General features: G+C 44.1%; 1 protein-coding gene across 2 annotated transcripts in view; it reads left to right on the forward strand.

The window, feature by feature from the left end:
• Nucleotides 1-16,608, forward strand: part of LOC138566892 (titin homolog) — a 635,448-nt gene extending 618,840 nt beyond the window's left edge. For both annotated transcript variants that reach the window (XM_069644618.1, XM_069644619.1), the window contains exon 18: nucleotides 1,624-16,608. In XM_069644618.1, the coding sequence (XP_069500719.1) occupies nucleotides 1,624-13,200 (11,577 nt within the window). In that variant the 3' untranslated portion in view covers nucleotides 13,201-16,608. The remainder of the gene's footprint in view (nucleotides 1-1,623) is intronic.
• Nucleotides 16,609-17,060: the final 452 nt, after the last annotated feature.

Below are 17,060 nucleotides of genomic sequence, written 5' to 3' on the forward strand. Positions count from 1 at the left end.
AGAAAGCATCTTTAGAAAAATATGTTCTACATCTGCGTCAAAAGAATTAAAATGATCTGCTATAGAATGTTCCCAAAGTCGATGGATCTTAGGATATACATATATATGTTGTGAACAAGTGGCAAGTCAGCCGCGAAATGCATAAACGCCTCCGCAAAACTATTTGCTACACTTTGGGACAACCGCATTATGATGGTTTCTGTTTTGAATTTTGTGTGCCGTGAATCTTTCCCTGATTTTTACCTAATAAAGGAAGAAATGGTTGTACGAAGATATGCAAATCCGGATTATTTGTTTTGATCCTGTAGAGAGTGCTGCTCATTTTTGTTCGAGCAAAGCAATCAGCAAACTTTAAACATCTATTCAATGATATGAGAGCACTCTCGTTTTAAACCTCCTAATGGAGGGGTACAAGTTGACACTTTCAGAAACTTAATTTAACACTTACCCAGTTCGCCCATTATAGCACCTGAAACAGCATCACCTTTTCCTTTGTAAACTCTCACACAGGGTAAAACCTTTAACTAAACCCTCTAACCGAACGTCCTCTGTCTATTTTGTTAAGCCATGTGTAGTGGCTGCCCTAGATACTAGCAGATACCAGGCCAGGCAAACTGTAAACCCACTTTGTGAAAAATGCAAAAGAGAATGACTGCTTAATCAAACACTACAAAAGACATATTGCAAACATCTTAGCTGTAGCATCTAATAAAGCAATAAAGGCAAGCTTGAAGGCAGCAGGGGTGGCCCCTTTTTATAGATTGGGCCCAATGTGTTCTCCATGATATTTCGGGCCCAAGCACTGTCTGGGCAATCTCCATAAAGACCAGTAATAAGTTCCAAGTCCACCAATTTTGCCAAAACATTAGATCTGTGCTGGAAAGCCTACAAATGACTATACTGTGAAAGCCTTTAAAGTCCATGTCTTAGCAGTTAAACTCTAACGCGTAAAATGCAGCAGCCAGTCCATGGATCCACCTCCTCTTCACAACTACATCTCTCTTGCTCCACAGAAACCTAGACTGAACAGATATGGTCAAACGAGGGACCTTAGAAGCACTGCAGCAGCCTTAGAGCTGTCATGATTCCCCCAAGAGCAAGCCCTGCTGATAGCTACCTGATTGACCTCTGGATTACACTACATCTCTGACTGTATGTTCTCTCCTTCGTTTCTGCCACTTAATTTCTCCTCTGAAATGGGCTCCTTGCGATGGTTATGATGATCATTAAAACCCTGGATGGCCCAGCATCTATTTAAGACCCTACTGTGCCACAATCGAGTACTACAATCATCACCACACTCAACCTTTCATGCTTGGCACCTCAGACCCTCCCCAACATTCAGCACATTAGAGACATTGCATAGCTCTAGTTTCTGCTTTGACCATTGAGTCATTGGTTTTCCACCCTTTCCTGTTAGACTAATCAAACCGAACAACCATCCTCTCTGCCCACATCATTTTCTCCAGGTTTCCCAGTTAATAAACCATGCAACCTTCAGCACCAAGAGGCCATAACAAATCAAATGTTGGGGTTTACATATAAAGAATGCTAATATAACATAAATAATGCCTGTTTAAATCTGAGTATTGACTGAACATAACATTTCTGTATTTGTACTAGGTGCAGGTTCGTGACAGAAGGTTCATAACACCACGCAAGGTTAAGCCTGCCAGAAAATCTGGAAATGGTGCAGGACTACAAAGACTATCGAATGGACAGCAGCAAAAAGATAGAGGGTGGAAAACCAATGACTCAATGGTAAAGAAAAATGAGGTGCAAAGTGGTGTTGCTAAATGGGCAACAGAGCAGAAAGATGAATGGAGCCATGCTGAAGGCAGGCCACGCAATCAAAAAGAACAAGAAGGAATAAAGGACCAGGGTCATAATTTGGAAAAGGAAAAGAAAGAACAGGTGAGGCAAAGGAAAGATACTGAGAAGCAATCAAAAGTGTTAGAGGAGATGAAAGTGTATGAGGACTACCAAAGGAGAGAGGGTGAAAGGCAAAAGACAGAAGAGAAGGAGAGAAAAGGAACTGAGGAAAACCAGGGGGAAGAGACTGAGGAGAAGAAAAGGAAACAAGCTGATGAGGGGAGGAAAACTGAACAGGCTGAGAAGGCAAGTAAAGAGGCTGAAGGAAAGGAGCAAGAAGAGGTTGAGGAGAAACAAAGAAAAAAGGTTAAGGAGGAGGAAAGGAATGAGACTGAGGAGAAGCAGATGAAAAAGCCCCAGACGAAGGAAAGGGAGGAGGCTGATGGGAAAAAAGGTCAAGAGGATGAGCAGAGGCAGAGAAAAGCAGCTGAGGACAAGCCAATGAATGGGGCTGGGCAGGTATATAAAGAGATTGAGAGGAAGAAGTTAGAGGAAGAGAGGGAAACGCAAAGGGAAGAGGTCACGAAGAAGCTAAATGAGGCTCAAACAGAGCAAAGGAAAGAGACTGAGCAGAAGCGAAGTAAAGAAGCTGAGGAGAAAGAAAGGCACGAGGAAGAGAAGAGACAAATGGGAATGGATGCACAAAAGATAGAGCATTGGCAGAAGCAAAGGCAAGTGGAGGAAGAGAAACCCAGGAAGGCACCTGTGGAGAAGCAAAGGAAAGCTTCTGGGGAGAAGGCAAGGAAAGAGACTGGGGCGACGGCAATGGGAGATTCTGGGGATCAGGACAAGGGAGAGGCTAAGGAAAAGCCGGGGGAAATGTTGGACCAGGTTGGGGAAGAGGCTGAGAAAAAGGAAAGGGGAAATGAGGAGAAGAATACAGTGGAACATTCACAAACAAGAGTAGGACAGGAGAAGCAAAGGAAGGAGGATTGGGACAGGAAGGATACAGGGGAGAAGGAAAATGGAAAGAGTAAGGGTGAAAGAAGTAATGAACGTGAGGGTAAAGAAAGGGCTGGGGATGTTGAAGGGAAGATGAGGATGGCCGATGAGGGGGACAGGAAAGAGGCTGAGAAGCAGAGTAAAGTATCTGAGAAGGAAAACAAACAAACGGAGCAGAACCAAACAGAAAAGGTTGAGGAGAAGCAAAAAGAAGCAGCCAAGGAGAAGCCAACCATGGTGGCTATAGAGCAAATGAATGAAGCTGAAAATCAAATGAAGGAGGTGAAGCTGGAGAAAAGAAAAGATAAGCTAAATGAAGGGAAAGGGACAGAGGATAAACAAAAGGAAGAGAATGAGCGAGTGAATGAGGAGAATAAACCGATGGACGCACCGGTAATAAAGAGCACATCATATAATGAGGAAAGGAGCGACACTGAAGAAAAGGAACAGAAAGAGACTTATCAGAAATTGAAAGAGGCTGAGGAAAGGGAAATGATCCAAGCACATGAGAAGCAAAGTAATGAGGACAAGGACAAAGAAATAAATGTGGTTGAGGTAAAGGAAAGGAAAGCAACAGATGAGAAACAAAAGGAAGGGGCCAAGGAAAATCAAAAAGATGCAATGGGTAAGGGCAAGACGGTGAATGAGGAGAAGGAAAGTAAAGCAGTTGAGGAGAACCAAGGAAAAGAGGATGGGCAGAGGCAAACAGAACAGGGTACACAAAACGCGGACCATCAGAATAAGCAAAAGATAGATGAAGATGACAAATGTATTGAAGAAGCTGTGGTGAAGGAAAGGGAAGAGTATGAGAAGGTGGGGAGGGGGCATACTGCAGGGAAGGAAACCAAATATAGAGAGGAGAAGGAATGTAAAAAGACAGTTGGGACCAAGCCAAAGCAACTGGTCCAGAATATGCAATGGCAGGTGCCAGAGCATGAGCAAATACAAGAGAATGCAGAAAAACAAAAGGAAGAGGAGAGGCATACGGGAATGGATAAACAAAAGGGAGAGAATTGTGAGGAGGAAATGACAGGGCCTGGGGACAATGAAAGTGATGAGATTTGTGTGAGAAAAATTAAGGAAGGTAAAAGAAAAGAGCCCTGCAAAGGGGAAAGGAAATGGGCTGAGGAGAAAGAAAGCAAAGAGGCTGAAGATATGGAAAGGATAAAAGCAGAGGGGAACCAAAGGACAGAGAATCATGAGAAGGAAAGAAAAGAGGCAGAGCAGAAACAAAAGAGCAAGTATGAGGAAAAACAAAAGCAAGAGAATGAAGAACTGCAACAGAAAGAACCAGAGAAGCAATCCAAAGAGCATCCAGAGAGGCAATTCAAAGAGCATCAGGAGAAGCCAGAGAAAGAGATAAAAGAGAGGAAAGAGGCTGAGGAAAAGGAACGGGAAGTGACTTATGAGATGAAAAAGAAAGCAGCTGAGGAGAAAGAAATGAAAGAGACTGAGGGGAAAGTAAGGAAAGAGGCTGAGAACAAGCCACTGAACGAGGCTGGGCAGGTATGTAAAGAGATGGAGGGGATGAAGAGAAGGGAAGAGGGGAAAAGGCAAAGGGAAGAGGTCAGGAAGCTAAATGAGGGGGCTGAAATGGAGCAAATGAAAGAGACTGAGGAGAAACAAAGGAAAGAGGAAGAGAAAGGGCAAATGGAAGTGGATGTACAAAAGAGAGAGCATTGGGAGAAGCAAAGGCAAGTGAAGGAGGAGAAACCCAGGAAAGCACCTTTGGAGAAGGAAAGGAAAGCTTCTGGTGAGAAGGCAATGAGAGATACTGGGGATCAGAACGGGGGGGAGGCTGAGGCAAAGCAGTGGAAAAGGTTTCACCAGAATGGGGCAAAGGCTGAGAAAAAGGAAAGGGGAAATGAAGAGCAGCGTACAGTGCAGGACTCGCAAACAAGAGTGCAACAGGAGAAGCAAAGGGGAGCGGATGAGAGGCACAGGAAGGATACAGGGGAGATGGAAAATGGAAAGAGTAAGGGGGAAAGAAGTAAACCAAGTGAGGGCGAAGAAAGAATAGAGGCTGTTAAAGGGGAGAGGAGGATGGCTGATGAGGGGGGCAGGAAAGAGGTGGAAGGGCATACTGAGAAGGAGGAAAGGAAAGAGCCTGAGGAGAAGGAATGTTATCAGACAATTGGGACCAAGCAAAGGCAACTGGTCCAGAATAAGCAGTGGCAGGTGTCAGAGCAGGAGCAAATAAAAGGGATTGCAGAAAAACAAGATGAAGAGAAGATGCATATGGAAATGGATGTACAAAAGAGGGAGCGTTGTGAGGAGGAAGTGACACTGCCCGAGGAGAATGAAAGTGGTGAGATTTGTGAGAGAGAAATTAAGGAAGGCAAAATAAAAGTACCATGCAAAGGTGAGAGGAAATGGGCTGAGGAAGACAGCAAAGAGGATGAATATATAGAGAGGAAGAAAGCAGAGGAGAAGCAAAGGCAAGAGAATCACGAGAAGGAAAGAAAAGAGGCAGAACAGAAACAAAAGAAAGAGTATGAAGAAAAACAAAAGCAAGTGACTGAAGAACAGCAACAGAAAGAACAAGAGAAGCAATTCAATGAGCAGTGGGAGAAGCAACAGAAAGAGGAAGAGAAAGAGAGGAAAGAGGCTGAGGAAATGCAACGGAAAGTGACTTATGAGTTGGAACAGAAAGCAGCAGAGAAGAAAGAAATCAAAAAGACTGAGGAGAAAATAAGGAGAGGGGCTAAGGGCATGCACATTAAAGACCCTGAGGATAAGCAAATCAAGGAATGTGAGGAGGAGAAGAAAGTGAAAAGGGCTGAGGAGAAGCAACTGGAAGAGAAGAAAACTGGGGAATGGGAACAAAGTCAAGAGCAGAGAAAGACACAAGGGAAGAAAACAGAGGAAGCCCTTATCGAAGAGGGTAAGCAGGAGGAAAGGAAAGAGCCTGTTAAAAGACAAATGGAAGAGATTGGACAAAAGAGAGAGCAAGAGGAGAGGCAAATGAAGACCGAGAAACAGATGAATGAGGTTGTTGAGGAGAATAGTGAAGGGCCTGAGGAGGAGGCTGGGAAGAACACTGAAGAGAGAGAAAAGGAAGAGATTGAGGGAAAAGAAAGCAAACATGATGAGGGGCTAAGGAAAGATGCTGAGAACCAGCAGAGGAAAAACAGCGAGAAGGAAAGAATTAAAACTGAGGCAAAAGAATGGAAAGTATATGAGAAGCAAAAGGATGAGAACCAGGAAAAACAAAGGACAGAGGTCAGTGAGAATCCAAAGATAGAGGCTGAAAAGCAAATGAAACGAGCTGAAGAGAAGAAAATGAGAGTGTTCCACCTTATGCTCTCTCTCATGTTTTTCCTAAGTAAAAGGGGACAGGAAAAATTGAGGCAAAAGACTGAGGCGGAAAGGGAAGGGGTTTCTGAGAAAGAAGGGAAAGAGGCAAAAGAGGGGGAAAGGAAAGAAGCTGAGGAAAGGGAAAGACCACAAGAGAAAGAAAGGAAAGCGACTGAATGGAAAGAGATTACAAGGAACGATGCTGAGGAGAAGCAAAGGAAGCAGGCTGAGCTGGAGGGAGTGGAAGAGATGGAGGAGAAAATAGAGGAGGAAAAGAAAATACAAGAGATTGGAAATAATCAAAGGAAAGGATCTGAGGTGAAATACCCCACAGAGAAGCACATCAACATTACAGAGGAGACGCAAGGGAAAGAGACTGTTAGGATGCAAAGTGAAGTGTGCAAGGAGAAGAAAATTGGAGCGACTGAGGAGGAAAGTATAGTAGAAGAAAAGAGAAAAATTGAGGAGGTTGAACAAAACAGAGATCTCAGGAAAAAGCTAATGGAGGAAACTGAGAAGGAGCACAAAGAGAGTGAGGAGGAAGAATGGGAAAAGGCAGAGGGAAAGCAAAGTGAAGAGACTAGTGAGAGTGAAACAAAAGATGAGGAATTTCAAATGGAAAAGTATAACCAAAAGACTGAGAATAAGGAGGATGAAATGAGTAAGGAAGAGGAAAAACAGAGGAAAGATGTTGAGCTAAAGGCATGGAAAGTGGCTGATGAAAAGGAAAGGAAAGAGACAGAGGCGAAAGAATTGAGGGAGAGGCAGCAAAGGAAAGGGGTTGAGGACGAGGAAAGGGAAGCTACTGGTGAAAAGAAAATGAAAGAAACTGGGGAAAGAAAAGTAGCCGAGGTAAAAGAAAGGAAGGGGACAGATGAGACGCAAACGAAGGAGGAGGAGAAACAAATCATACCATCAAGTGAAAAGCAAATACAAAACATTGAGGAGAGCCAACAGATTGCGAAAAAAGAGTGTCAAATAGAAGAGGATAAACATGAGAGAGAGTATCAGGGGAAGCAAAGGGAAGGGGAAAAATTGAACAAAGAGGCATGGGAAAAGCTAAAGGAAGAGAATTTGGGGAAAGACTGCAAAGTGACAAACAGAAACCAAAGGGAAGATGTTGAAAGTGATGAGGCAGTATTGACAGAAAGGGTTGAGAAGCAAAGGATAGTGGCTGATGAAAAGCAACTTAAAGTAACTGAGAATGAAGGAAAATTGCCTGAAGTGAAACGAGGAACTACGAAGCAAAGGAAAAAGCCAGAAGGGAAGCAACTGAAAGCAGCCCAGGAGAGGCAAGGGGAACAGGCTGATGAGAAACAAAGAAAACAGAAACAGAACAGTGTTCAAGAGGAGAAGCAAAGCAAGGATTTTCTAGAGAAGACACTGGAAGAGGCTGAACGGAAACAAAGGGGAAATGCTGATCTGAAGGAAAGTGCAGAGGTTGAGCTGTGGTTAAGTAAAGAGACAAAGCAGGAACAAAAGAAAGAGGCTGAGGATCAACAAAAGAAGGAAAACAAGGAGAAACCTGGGGAAATGGCGGAGCGGAAGCCAAAGAAAGGCACCAAAGACGGGCAAAAGGAAGCTCATGTGGAGAAGCACAGGAAAGATCAAGAAATTGTTGAAAAGCAACTTGAAGAGGGTGAGAAAAGAGAGTCTGATCAGGAAAACCAAGAGCGGGGGAGTGTGTTCACACTAATGAAAGAAACTGATGAAAATCAAAGGAAAGAGCCAGAGAAACAAATGCAGGCAGAGGAGAAGCAAACTAAAGAGTGTGATGGAAACCAAAGGGAGGAGAGGGAGAAGAAAAGGACCAGGGCTAATGAAGAGGAACCAAACGTACATGCAAAAGAAAGGAAAGAGGCTGAGAAGCAAAAGAAAGAGACAGATAAGGAGTTTAAAGAGACTAATGAGAAGGAAAGAAAGGACACCGGGGAAGAGGTTAAGGAAAAGCATAGGGAAGATGAGGCAAGAAGCCAAAGGAAAGCAGTTGAGAAAGAAACAGGATCTGGTGAAAATCTAATGAAAATAACAGACGAAAACCAAAAGAATGAGAGTGAGCAAAAGAATGAGAGTGAGGCTAAGCAAAGCATAGCATCCCATGAAAACCACTTTCAAGAGAATGATGTTTACCAAAATAATGAGGAAAAAGAGAGGCAATTAAAACAGGATGGCAAAATTAGTGAACATCAGGAGATGCAAAAGAAAGAGCAAAATAAGAGGAAAGAGGCTAAGGTAAAGCAAGTGGCTGAGAAGGAAAGGATTATGGCTGAGATACAAAGAAAAGTGGACAAGGAAAGGAAATTGGCTGGGGAGAAGAAAAGCAAAGAGGCTGAGCAGGGAAGAAAAGCAGCTGTTGAGAAGGAAAGTAACACAACAGAGCAAAGCAAAGGGGTCACAGAGAACCAAAGTAAAAGGGAGAAGGAAGAGAATAAACAAATAAATCAGAAAAAAGGGGATGGGGAGAAGGAAAATAATATGCCAGAGGAGGAGGAAATTAAACAGACTAAGGCAAAAGAATGGAAAGAACCAGAGGTAGAGCAAACAGAACGGGTTGAGGAGAAACAAAGGATAGTCTCTGGTAACAACAACATAAACGAAATTGCATTGTCTCAACTCGGCCATGTCCCCTTGCTCTGCAAAGAGACTGAGATGCAAATGAAAGGGGATGAGAGGACGCAATGGAGAGATGAGCAGAAAATTGAGTCCAACAAACAAATGAGTGAGTATCAAGAGAATCAAAGTAAAGGTGAAGAGAAAAAACAGAGGAAAGAGTTTGAGAAGGAAAGAAAAGTGGCTGAGGAGGAGGAAATGAAAGAGCCTGAAGAGAGAGAATTGAAAGAACCCGAGCTACAGCAATGGGAAGAGATGGGGGTAAAGCAAAGGGGAAAAGCTGTGGTGACCCAAAGAAAAGAGACTGAAGATGAGAATAGGATAGTGTGTGGTGAAAATCAATTAAAAGACAGGGTTCAAGAAATAGTGAAGCAACGAAAAGAGACTGAGAAGCATATGAAAGTGGGTGAGGACAAGCAATTGAACGCTGAATACCTAATTGTGCATGATCAACAAATGAGCGACTATCAGAAGAAACAAAGGAAAGGTGAAGGGGAAAAACAGAGTAAAGAGACTAAGGAGAAGGCTGTGACTGAGAAAGACGGGGCCGTGTCTATGGAGAAGGAAAGGAAAGGGGTGCAATGCGATGAGACCCAACAGACAGAGGAGAGATCGATAGAGCTGGATAAAGAAAAGAGAGGTCATCGGGTGATGCTAGGAGAAGGTGAAGAGGAAAAACAAGGGTGTGATGGAAAGGAATGTGTAGCAGATGCGGAGGAAAATAAAGTTACAGAGATGGAGACTAATGAGAAAGAGTTGAAAGTGAAAGGGGTAGAGCAAATAGAATTGCTGGAGCAGAAGCAAAGAGGAGAGTCTGCAGAGACCCAATGGAGAAGAACTGAGGAGAAGGAAGGGATAGTGACTGATGGAAATGCAATGGGAGAAGCTGAGGAGGCAAGTAAGGGGACTGAGGCGAAGAAAGCTACTGATGGGAATTTGAGAAAATTACCAGGAGCAGAGCAATTTAAATATGTGCATGAACGGCCAATAGAAAAGCCTGAGGAGAAACAAATGAATTTGAACTGGAAGAGGGAGATTGAACAGAAACAAAACAAAGAGAACGAAGATAAGCTAAAGAAAGAGATTGAGAAGCAAGAGACAGAGGAGAATAATAGGCAAGGGACTGTGAAGAAGCATAGGAAGGTGACTGATGAAAAGCCAATGAAAGATGCTGAAAAGCAAAGTAGAGAAGGGATAAAACAATCTGATAGTCAGAAAAAGCAACATAAAGAGGAGACGCACATTAAAGTATCTGATCAGAAGGAAAGGAAAGAGCCAGGCGGCAACATTGAGGAGACTGAGGGTAAGCAAAGGAAAGGGGCAGATACTGAGAAAAGGCAAAAGCAAGGGTGTGAGGAAAAGCAAAGAGAAGTGGGTGAAGAGACAGAAAGGAAATCGAATCATGAGAAGGAAAGGAATGTGGATGAGAAGAAGGACAGGAAAGAGGTTGAAGAGAATGTGTGGAAAGAGACAACGGGAGAGCAAAAGGAAGAGGCAGCAGAGGTCCAAAGGAAAGGTGTTGTGGAAAGGCATAGTTTAGTATCTAGTAAAAAGAACATGAAAGTGGTTGAGGGGAACCAAAAGAAACAGCAATGGGAAAGGCGGGTGACTGAGGAAAGGAAAGTGGCTGAAGAGAAGGAAAGGAAAGACCCTGAGGTGAGAGAAAGGAAGATTGAGGAAGAATGGAAATTGACAGATCCAGAGCAACGAGAAGAGATCAAGAAGTACAGGGAAGAGGCAGCAGTGATTCAAAGAAAAGAGATTGAGGAGAAACAAAAGATAGTGTCTGTTAAAGATCAAACAAAAGAAACTGAGGAGAAAGGAAAATGGGCGGAAGTGGAAAAAAGGAGAGAGACTGAGGAAAAGCAAGATGGGGCATCTGGGATAAAGCTACTGAAAGAGACTGAAGAAAACCAAAGAAAAGAGGAAGAGGAAAGACCAGTTGAAGAGGATCAAAAAAATGGAACGCATCAGGAGAAGCAAATGGAAGAGGAAGAAGAGAGGAAAGATGCTGAGCAGAAGTTAAGGAAAATGGCTGAGAAGGAGGAAAGGAAAGAGGCAAAGGAGAATAAATGGAAGGAGCCAGTGGAAGAGCTAAGAGAAGAGGCAATAGTGATCAAAATAAAAGGTACTGAGGAGGAACAAAATATTGTGTCTGGTGAAATGCAAATGAAAGAAACTAAGGAGGCAAGCAAATGGGCTGAGGGAGAGGAAAGGAAAGAGGAGAAGGAGAAGCAACAGAAAGCATCTATCAAAAACGAAACGGAAGAGGCTGGGGAGAAACAAAGAAAAGAGGGGCATGTTGAAGAGGATAAAGAAAAGAGCAAACATCTGAACAAGCAAAGGAAAATTGAAGAGGAAAAATTGAGGAAAGAGGCTGATGAGGAAAGGAAAGTGGCTCTGGGAGGGGGAAGTGGCGTGACTGTGGAGAAAACATGGAAAAAGACGCATTCAAAGCAGAGGCAAGTGACTGAGCAGCAAAGGGAAGAGTCAGTGGTGGCCCAAGGAAAACGGATTGAGGGAAGGCAAAGGAATGTGTCTGGCGAATATCAAACGAAAGAAACGGAAGAGGAAGGAACATGTACTCCGGGTCCAAGGAAAGGGAATGAAGAGAAGCAAAGGGAAGATGCAGATGCGAAGCAACAGACCGCATCTGGCAAAAGACTGATACAAATGTCTGTGGAGATCCAAAGAAGAGATGCGCAAAAGCTGCCAGTTAAAGAGGATGAACAAAAGAGGGAGCATAAGGAGAAGGCAGGGAATGAACAAAAACCGAGGAAAGAGGCTGAGAACAATGAAATGGAAGTTGCTCAGGCGAATGAAAATGAAGATAAAGAACAAAAAGAGAGAGACGTAGAGCAGCTAGAAATGGCAGAAAAGAAGAAAGAGGAGCAGAGCATTGTGTCTGGTGAATTCCTAATCAAAGAAAGTGACGAAGATATAAAGGCGACTGAATTGAAAAATGAGACTGGGGAGAAGCAAGGGAAAGTACCACAGGAGAAGCAACTGAAAGCAACTCAGAAGTACCAAATGAAAAATGCTGAGGAGAAGCAAAGGAATGAGAAACCGAAGAGGGAAACTGAAGAGAAACAAAATAGGGACCATGAAGGGAAGCAAAACTATGAGGAGAAGCAAAAGAAAGAGACAGTGGAGAAGACAATTAAAGCAGCCAAGGGGAGGCAATGGAAAGATGCCTTTCTGAAGGAGAGACCTGAAGCTGAGCTCAAAGGAAAGAAAGAGGCTGAGGTGAAAGCAAATGAAAAGTCTGTGGAGATGCCAAGAAAAGGAATAGAGGAAAAGCAAAAAGAATTGCATGAGAAGCAAAGGGACGAGGGCAAGGATAAACAAATTAAAAATCATGAGGAAAAGTATAAGAAAGAGGCTAAGGAGGGCCAAGGAAAGGAGGCTGAGAAGCAAAGGAAAGAAACAGAAGTACAGCAATTAAAAGCATATCTGGAAAAGCAAACAAAAGATCGACATCCAAGAAAAAAGGCTGTGAAAGAGCAAATTAAAGAGACTAAAATAAGCCAAAGGAAAGAGGATGTAAAGAGACAAAGAGAAAAGGAGAAAAAAGGGACTGATTTTCTGGAACAGCAAAAGCAAGAACGAGAGGAGATGCTAATGAAAGAAGCGGATAACAAGCAAAGGGAAGAAGCTGAGGAGCAGCAACAGGTAGTGACTGTGGAGGAAAAAAGGAAGGAAGCTGATGAAAAGCAAAGTAGAAGAGTGGGGCAGACACAAAGGAAGGCGAATGCAACAAAACGAAGAAGGAGAAGAGGCAAAAGGAAGAAAATAACAAAGGGGGGCATCAGGAAGAAGTGGAAAGAATGGGTGGATCTTGAGCATAAGGAGACTGGTCAAGCTGTGGGGAATGAAAGGAACGAGGTTGAGAGTCAAAAAGAGTCTAATGTGGAGGAGATAGAAACTGATCATAAGCAAGGGAAGGAGCCTGAAGATGGACAAAGAAAAGAAGCTGATGAAAAACTAAAGCAAGATTCACAGGAGAAGCTAAGGCAAGAGGCTGAGGAGAAACTAAGGCAAGAAGCTGACACGCTAAAGCAAGATGCAGAGGAGAAGCTACAAAAAGAAAGTGTGGAGAAGCAAAGGAAAGATGCTGCGGAGAGAACATGGCAAGGTGCTGTGGAGAGTAAAAGCAATGGTGCTGTGGAGAAACAAAGGAATTGTGTAGATAAAAAGCATAGCAGTGGTGCAGAGGAAAAGCAACGGAAAGGTGTGGAGGAGAAAGGAACACAAGAGACTTGTGGGAAGCAAATGAAAGTGTCAGAGGTGAAACCAGGGCAACCGGTAGGTGAGATCCAAATGAAGGAGATGAAGGAAGGACAAATAGTGGCTGCAGAGATTCAAAGGAACGAGGTTTTGGGAAAACAAGACGAAGAAGCCAAGGAAAAGCAGATACAATTTGCTGATGAGAAGCAAAGGAAAATGGCTGATGAGAAGCAGAAACAAGATAGAGCATGAAGAGATGCAAGGCAAAGTGGCCAATGGGTGGGGAAGGAAAGAAACTGGGGCCAAGCAAGAGCATGCAACTGGGGAAAGGAACATTGATACTAGAAATTGACAAAGGAGAGAGCTGGAAGTAGAGCAGAAGAGACAGAATGTTGATCTGCAGGGAAAGAAGCATGGGGGTACACAAAGGGGTGCAGGCAAAGACAATCAAGAGGTAGATGAGAATGAGAGGAAAGAGATTGACAAAATAGTGATGTGGAGCCAAGGAAAGACAGATGAGAAACAAAAGAAAGATGTATGAAGAGGCTGAGACCAAGCCAGTGGGAGGGAGGATGGGAGGGTTCTAATATGAAGCAAGTTCATGGGGAAAATGATTACATTGCAGATGCAGAGAAAAGGAAATAAGTGGCAAAAGAAAGATGATAAAGGAAAGAGTTCATGAAGTAGGAGAGGCAAAGAACAGTGCATGACGGAGAACGAAAATGCAGTCTTGTGGCGGGGCAATAAAGGTTGATCGATAAGGCGGAGGAGGATAGGACAGTGTCTTGAGGAAAAGGAAACAACGGGTGAAACTTCATTGGATGACTAGTTATGAAGGGCAGTCGATGCAGGGTCGCAAAAGGCTGCGTGCGAGGACCTGAAAGAGTCAAATGGAAGGAACGTTGTACTGTACAGCAGAGGAGTCGCTGCAAAGGGCATTGGATAAAGTGGGAACCAGAGAAAGAGCAAGGAAGACCCCTCCAAGAGCCAGGAAATCAATACAGGATACAGCCATGGGGGTGGGAGGTACAGGAAGTATTCCAAATTGAGGAAAAGAGTACAGAGGCGTTGCAAAAAGTCTAACGAGGTGCATGGCAGTAATTTGCAAAACTTAGCAGAATTGGAGGGGCACCAAGAGAAATGTGGGGTGGCAAAAGCAAGATCATTGAGATTGAAGGCGGTTGAGGCAAAATCTGACAGGAAAACTGGTCTAAGAGCAGAAGAGGGTCTGGAGATAACAAACTATGGGGTTACAGGATGAGCTAAAACCCGAAGGAACCGTACACCCTAGTGGGATGGGGAGCATAGCAGGGAGCATTGCAGGCTTGAAACCAGAAGCTATGAAGGATGGACGAGTGACTGGGGAACCATGGAGGGATAGAGGAAGAAATGATTGTTGTGGAAGATTAGAAGTTGGATCAGCTATAAAGTTAGGAGGAAAAATGAAACCGACCAGAAGACCAGCTAGAAAACAGATGAAGAGTCCCAAAGAGAAGGTAGATAGACTTCTAGATGTTTGGAACCATAAGGAGAGAACTTCATGAGTCTCACAAAAGGCGGAGACATTTTATTTGCTTCTCAATGTAGTCCTGTTCTTCTTGAAAACCATGACCCCCTGATGCCTGTCCCTCTCTTGGCACTTACACTGTACTTGAATCAGCCTTCAAGAACAGATGTCATCCAAATTGCATTGGTATTAATGCAAAATGTATAATGATGGCTATGTTTTTCTTGCATAACAATTTTTTTTTGTATCCTTTGTCCATGATTTGTATTTAGATGTAAACATTAAGAGCTCTAGCTTCTGTATGGAGGCCCTGCCTCCTAAACGAGAATACTTGGTTTGGCCTTATTCATTCTGTTAGAAAGATTCCATCTGCTGGAGAAGGAAGGTGTCGTCACTGTGCAGCAGGGCATTCTGCATGGTTGGTTAGGGTGGCTGGGAAGGGGGTGGGATGGTTTTGGTCAATTTCCCTGGAGTTATTTTTCTTTCAAACCTAATTGTAGAAACAATTGCCCTATACTGTAGCTAGCATGGATTCAGGTTTTAGAAATCGATTTTTCCAGTGGAACTTTGTTCTTGCAGTTGGTTCAATGCCTTACCGTTCATGGCTTTCTTTTCCACATCTGTGTCTGTTCGCTCAATATGGTGGATCAACATGGCAGCTGGGGATCCACTTCCTCCCAGCCAAGTGCAGTACGCCCTTTGTGACTCTGGTGGAGAATAGACCAGGGGATGATGCACCTCTCAGAGGGAGGAGCCATTGCTAAGATCCCCTGTCCATGCAGCTTGACCTAAGGAAGGAGTCCCAGGAGACCCCGGAAGCTCTTCTCTCCAGTCACGCTTCCACACAATGCTACCCAAGTGCCCTGCTAGCCTGTTTATTTCCAGTCATGGGAACCCACAAAGTGTCATCAAAGGGCTTCCTTCCTCCTGCCTCCACATCCCCACACCCTCCCAAACACATGGCTTTGACAGTTACGTCAACGCCCAGGGGAACAAAGCGTTGAAGCATCCTGTCCCTAAATATCACGCTGCCACACACTTGTCCGTTTAACCACGTAGATATACGCCATCATGAAGGTCCACTAAACCTGCCCATCACGTGAAAATGACCACTCGCAGGAGCCCCAAGACCAGGCCCAGTTTCTTCCTCATTCCTAACCCTAGCGGTAAGAGGGGGCTGCCTGTCGGACACTTTTTCACCACTGTTACCACACTGCGAAACAGGGGCCCAAAACTACCCAATGTCCCAGTCCAACACAATCCTGGTGCCACAGCATCCGGTGTAGAGCTCCCAGTCATGATGCCACAACAAGCCAGAGTTCTCCACTAATCTTGTTAAAGCAAATGTTGTCATGTTATCCCACCGATGATGAGAACCAACTAGTAGGTTTCTCTCGTCCCTTTACAGTTCTGGTGAACATGGCCCATCTATCAAGTGTTTACAGATTGATGGATGACACAGCTGTAGCCCCAAAAAATAAGTAAACCTAAGCATTCCCCAAAATACTGCTCATCACAACCACGTTACCACGCCCATGGAGGGAAAACTAGATCTGACGCATCATTCCTCTAAAGGCCTCCGAACCCAGGGCACCTCTAGGTGTGTTTCACAATCCTTTATGAATCCAATAGTCAGGTCCATAAATACCCTCTTCCCAATTGTTATTGCTAGAGAAGGACTGCAAGTGAGCGCTCACCCGGATCTGTCAGCAAGCGTCCACACACGCAGTGGGAGCCCAAGTGGCAACCAAGCTTGCTAATCCCGACCAAGTTTCAAAAGCAGCAAAGGCGGCTCACGATTACACTCGGTCTCTTCACCTAGTCATGTTACAGCACAAAGGGAACTAAAGCCCTCAAACACCCCGTTCTGCCTAGCCAAGTTACCTCGCACTGGGCAGCCAAGCTTTAACCACTGCCTCCTCGTGCTATCGCACTCGTGGAATGGGCCCTGAAGCGGATTGTACTTCCCAATCCCGAAATTGAAGGGAAACTGAGGACCTCCATTCAAAACTTTCTTCAAATGTTTTAGAACGCAGCTGAGGGACATGCAGTCCATAAATAGTATTTTAATGTATACGTTTATAAATATGTAAAAAAGAATAAGATTGCATTGTATAAAGAACTTAAATTTAATAAAAACAATTTGCCTACAACAGATGAGTCTCTCATTATTTTTCCAGCTGGACTTACTTGTTCCGCGTGACTAACATAATAAATTGAAATGTGCCTTCAGTGAACCTGTGCCCCAGCTTGAGATGTAGAAGCAAGTGAAAATGTAGCGTTAATTACGGCTTTGCTGCTCTCCCCAGCCAGCCCAAGCCCTGGAGCGGCCGTGGGACCGGAAACGGCTAATCCTTCTAATCCAAGCCACACTATCAAAGTTATTTCGTGTAACGTTTTTACCCGTGGCACACTCATGAGTAACCGCCGCTACCTTCTGCCAGTGAGGGCATAAAGGGGAGATGGGGTGTTAGGTCTGAAAAAGATCTGGGGCTGCGCTAATTTTGGGACTGTCGGGACTGGGGGCAAGATGGACTTTTTGGTTGTTACCCCTGAGCTTCTATCCAGGGCTACAACCAAAAGACCCAGGGCTATAGCCCCCTCA

This window comes from Ambystoma mexicanum, chromosome 2p, assembly GCF_040938575.1.
Source record: "Ambystoma mexicanum isolate Mex_15411 chromosome 2p, UKY_AmexF1_1, whole genome shotgun sequence".
Lineage (NCBI taxonomy): Eukaryota > Metazoa > Chordata > Amphibia > Caudata > Ambystomatidae > Ambystoma > Ambystoma mexicanum.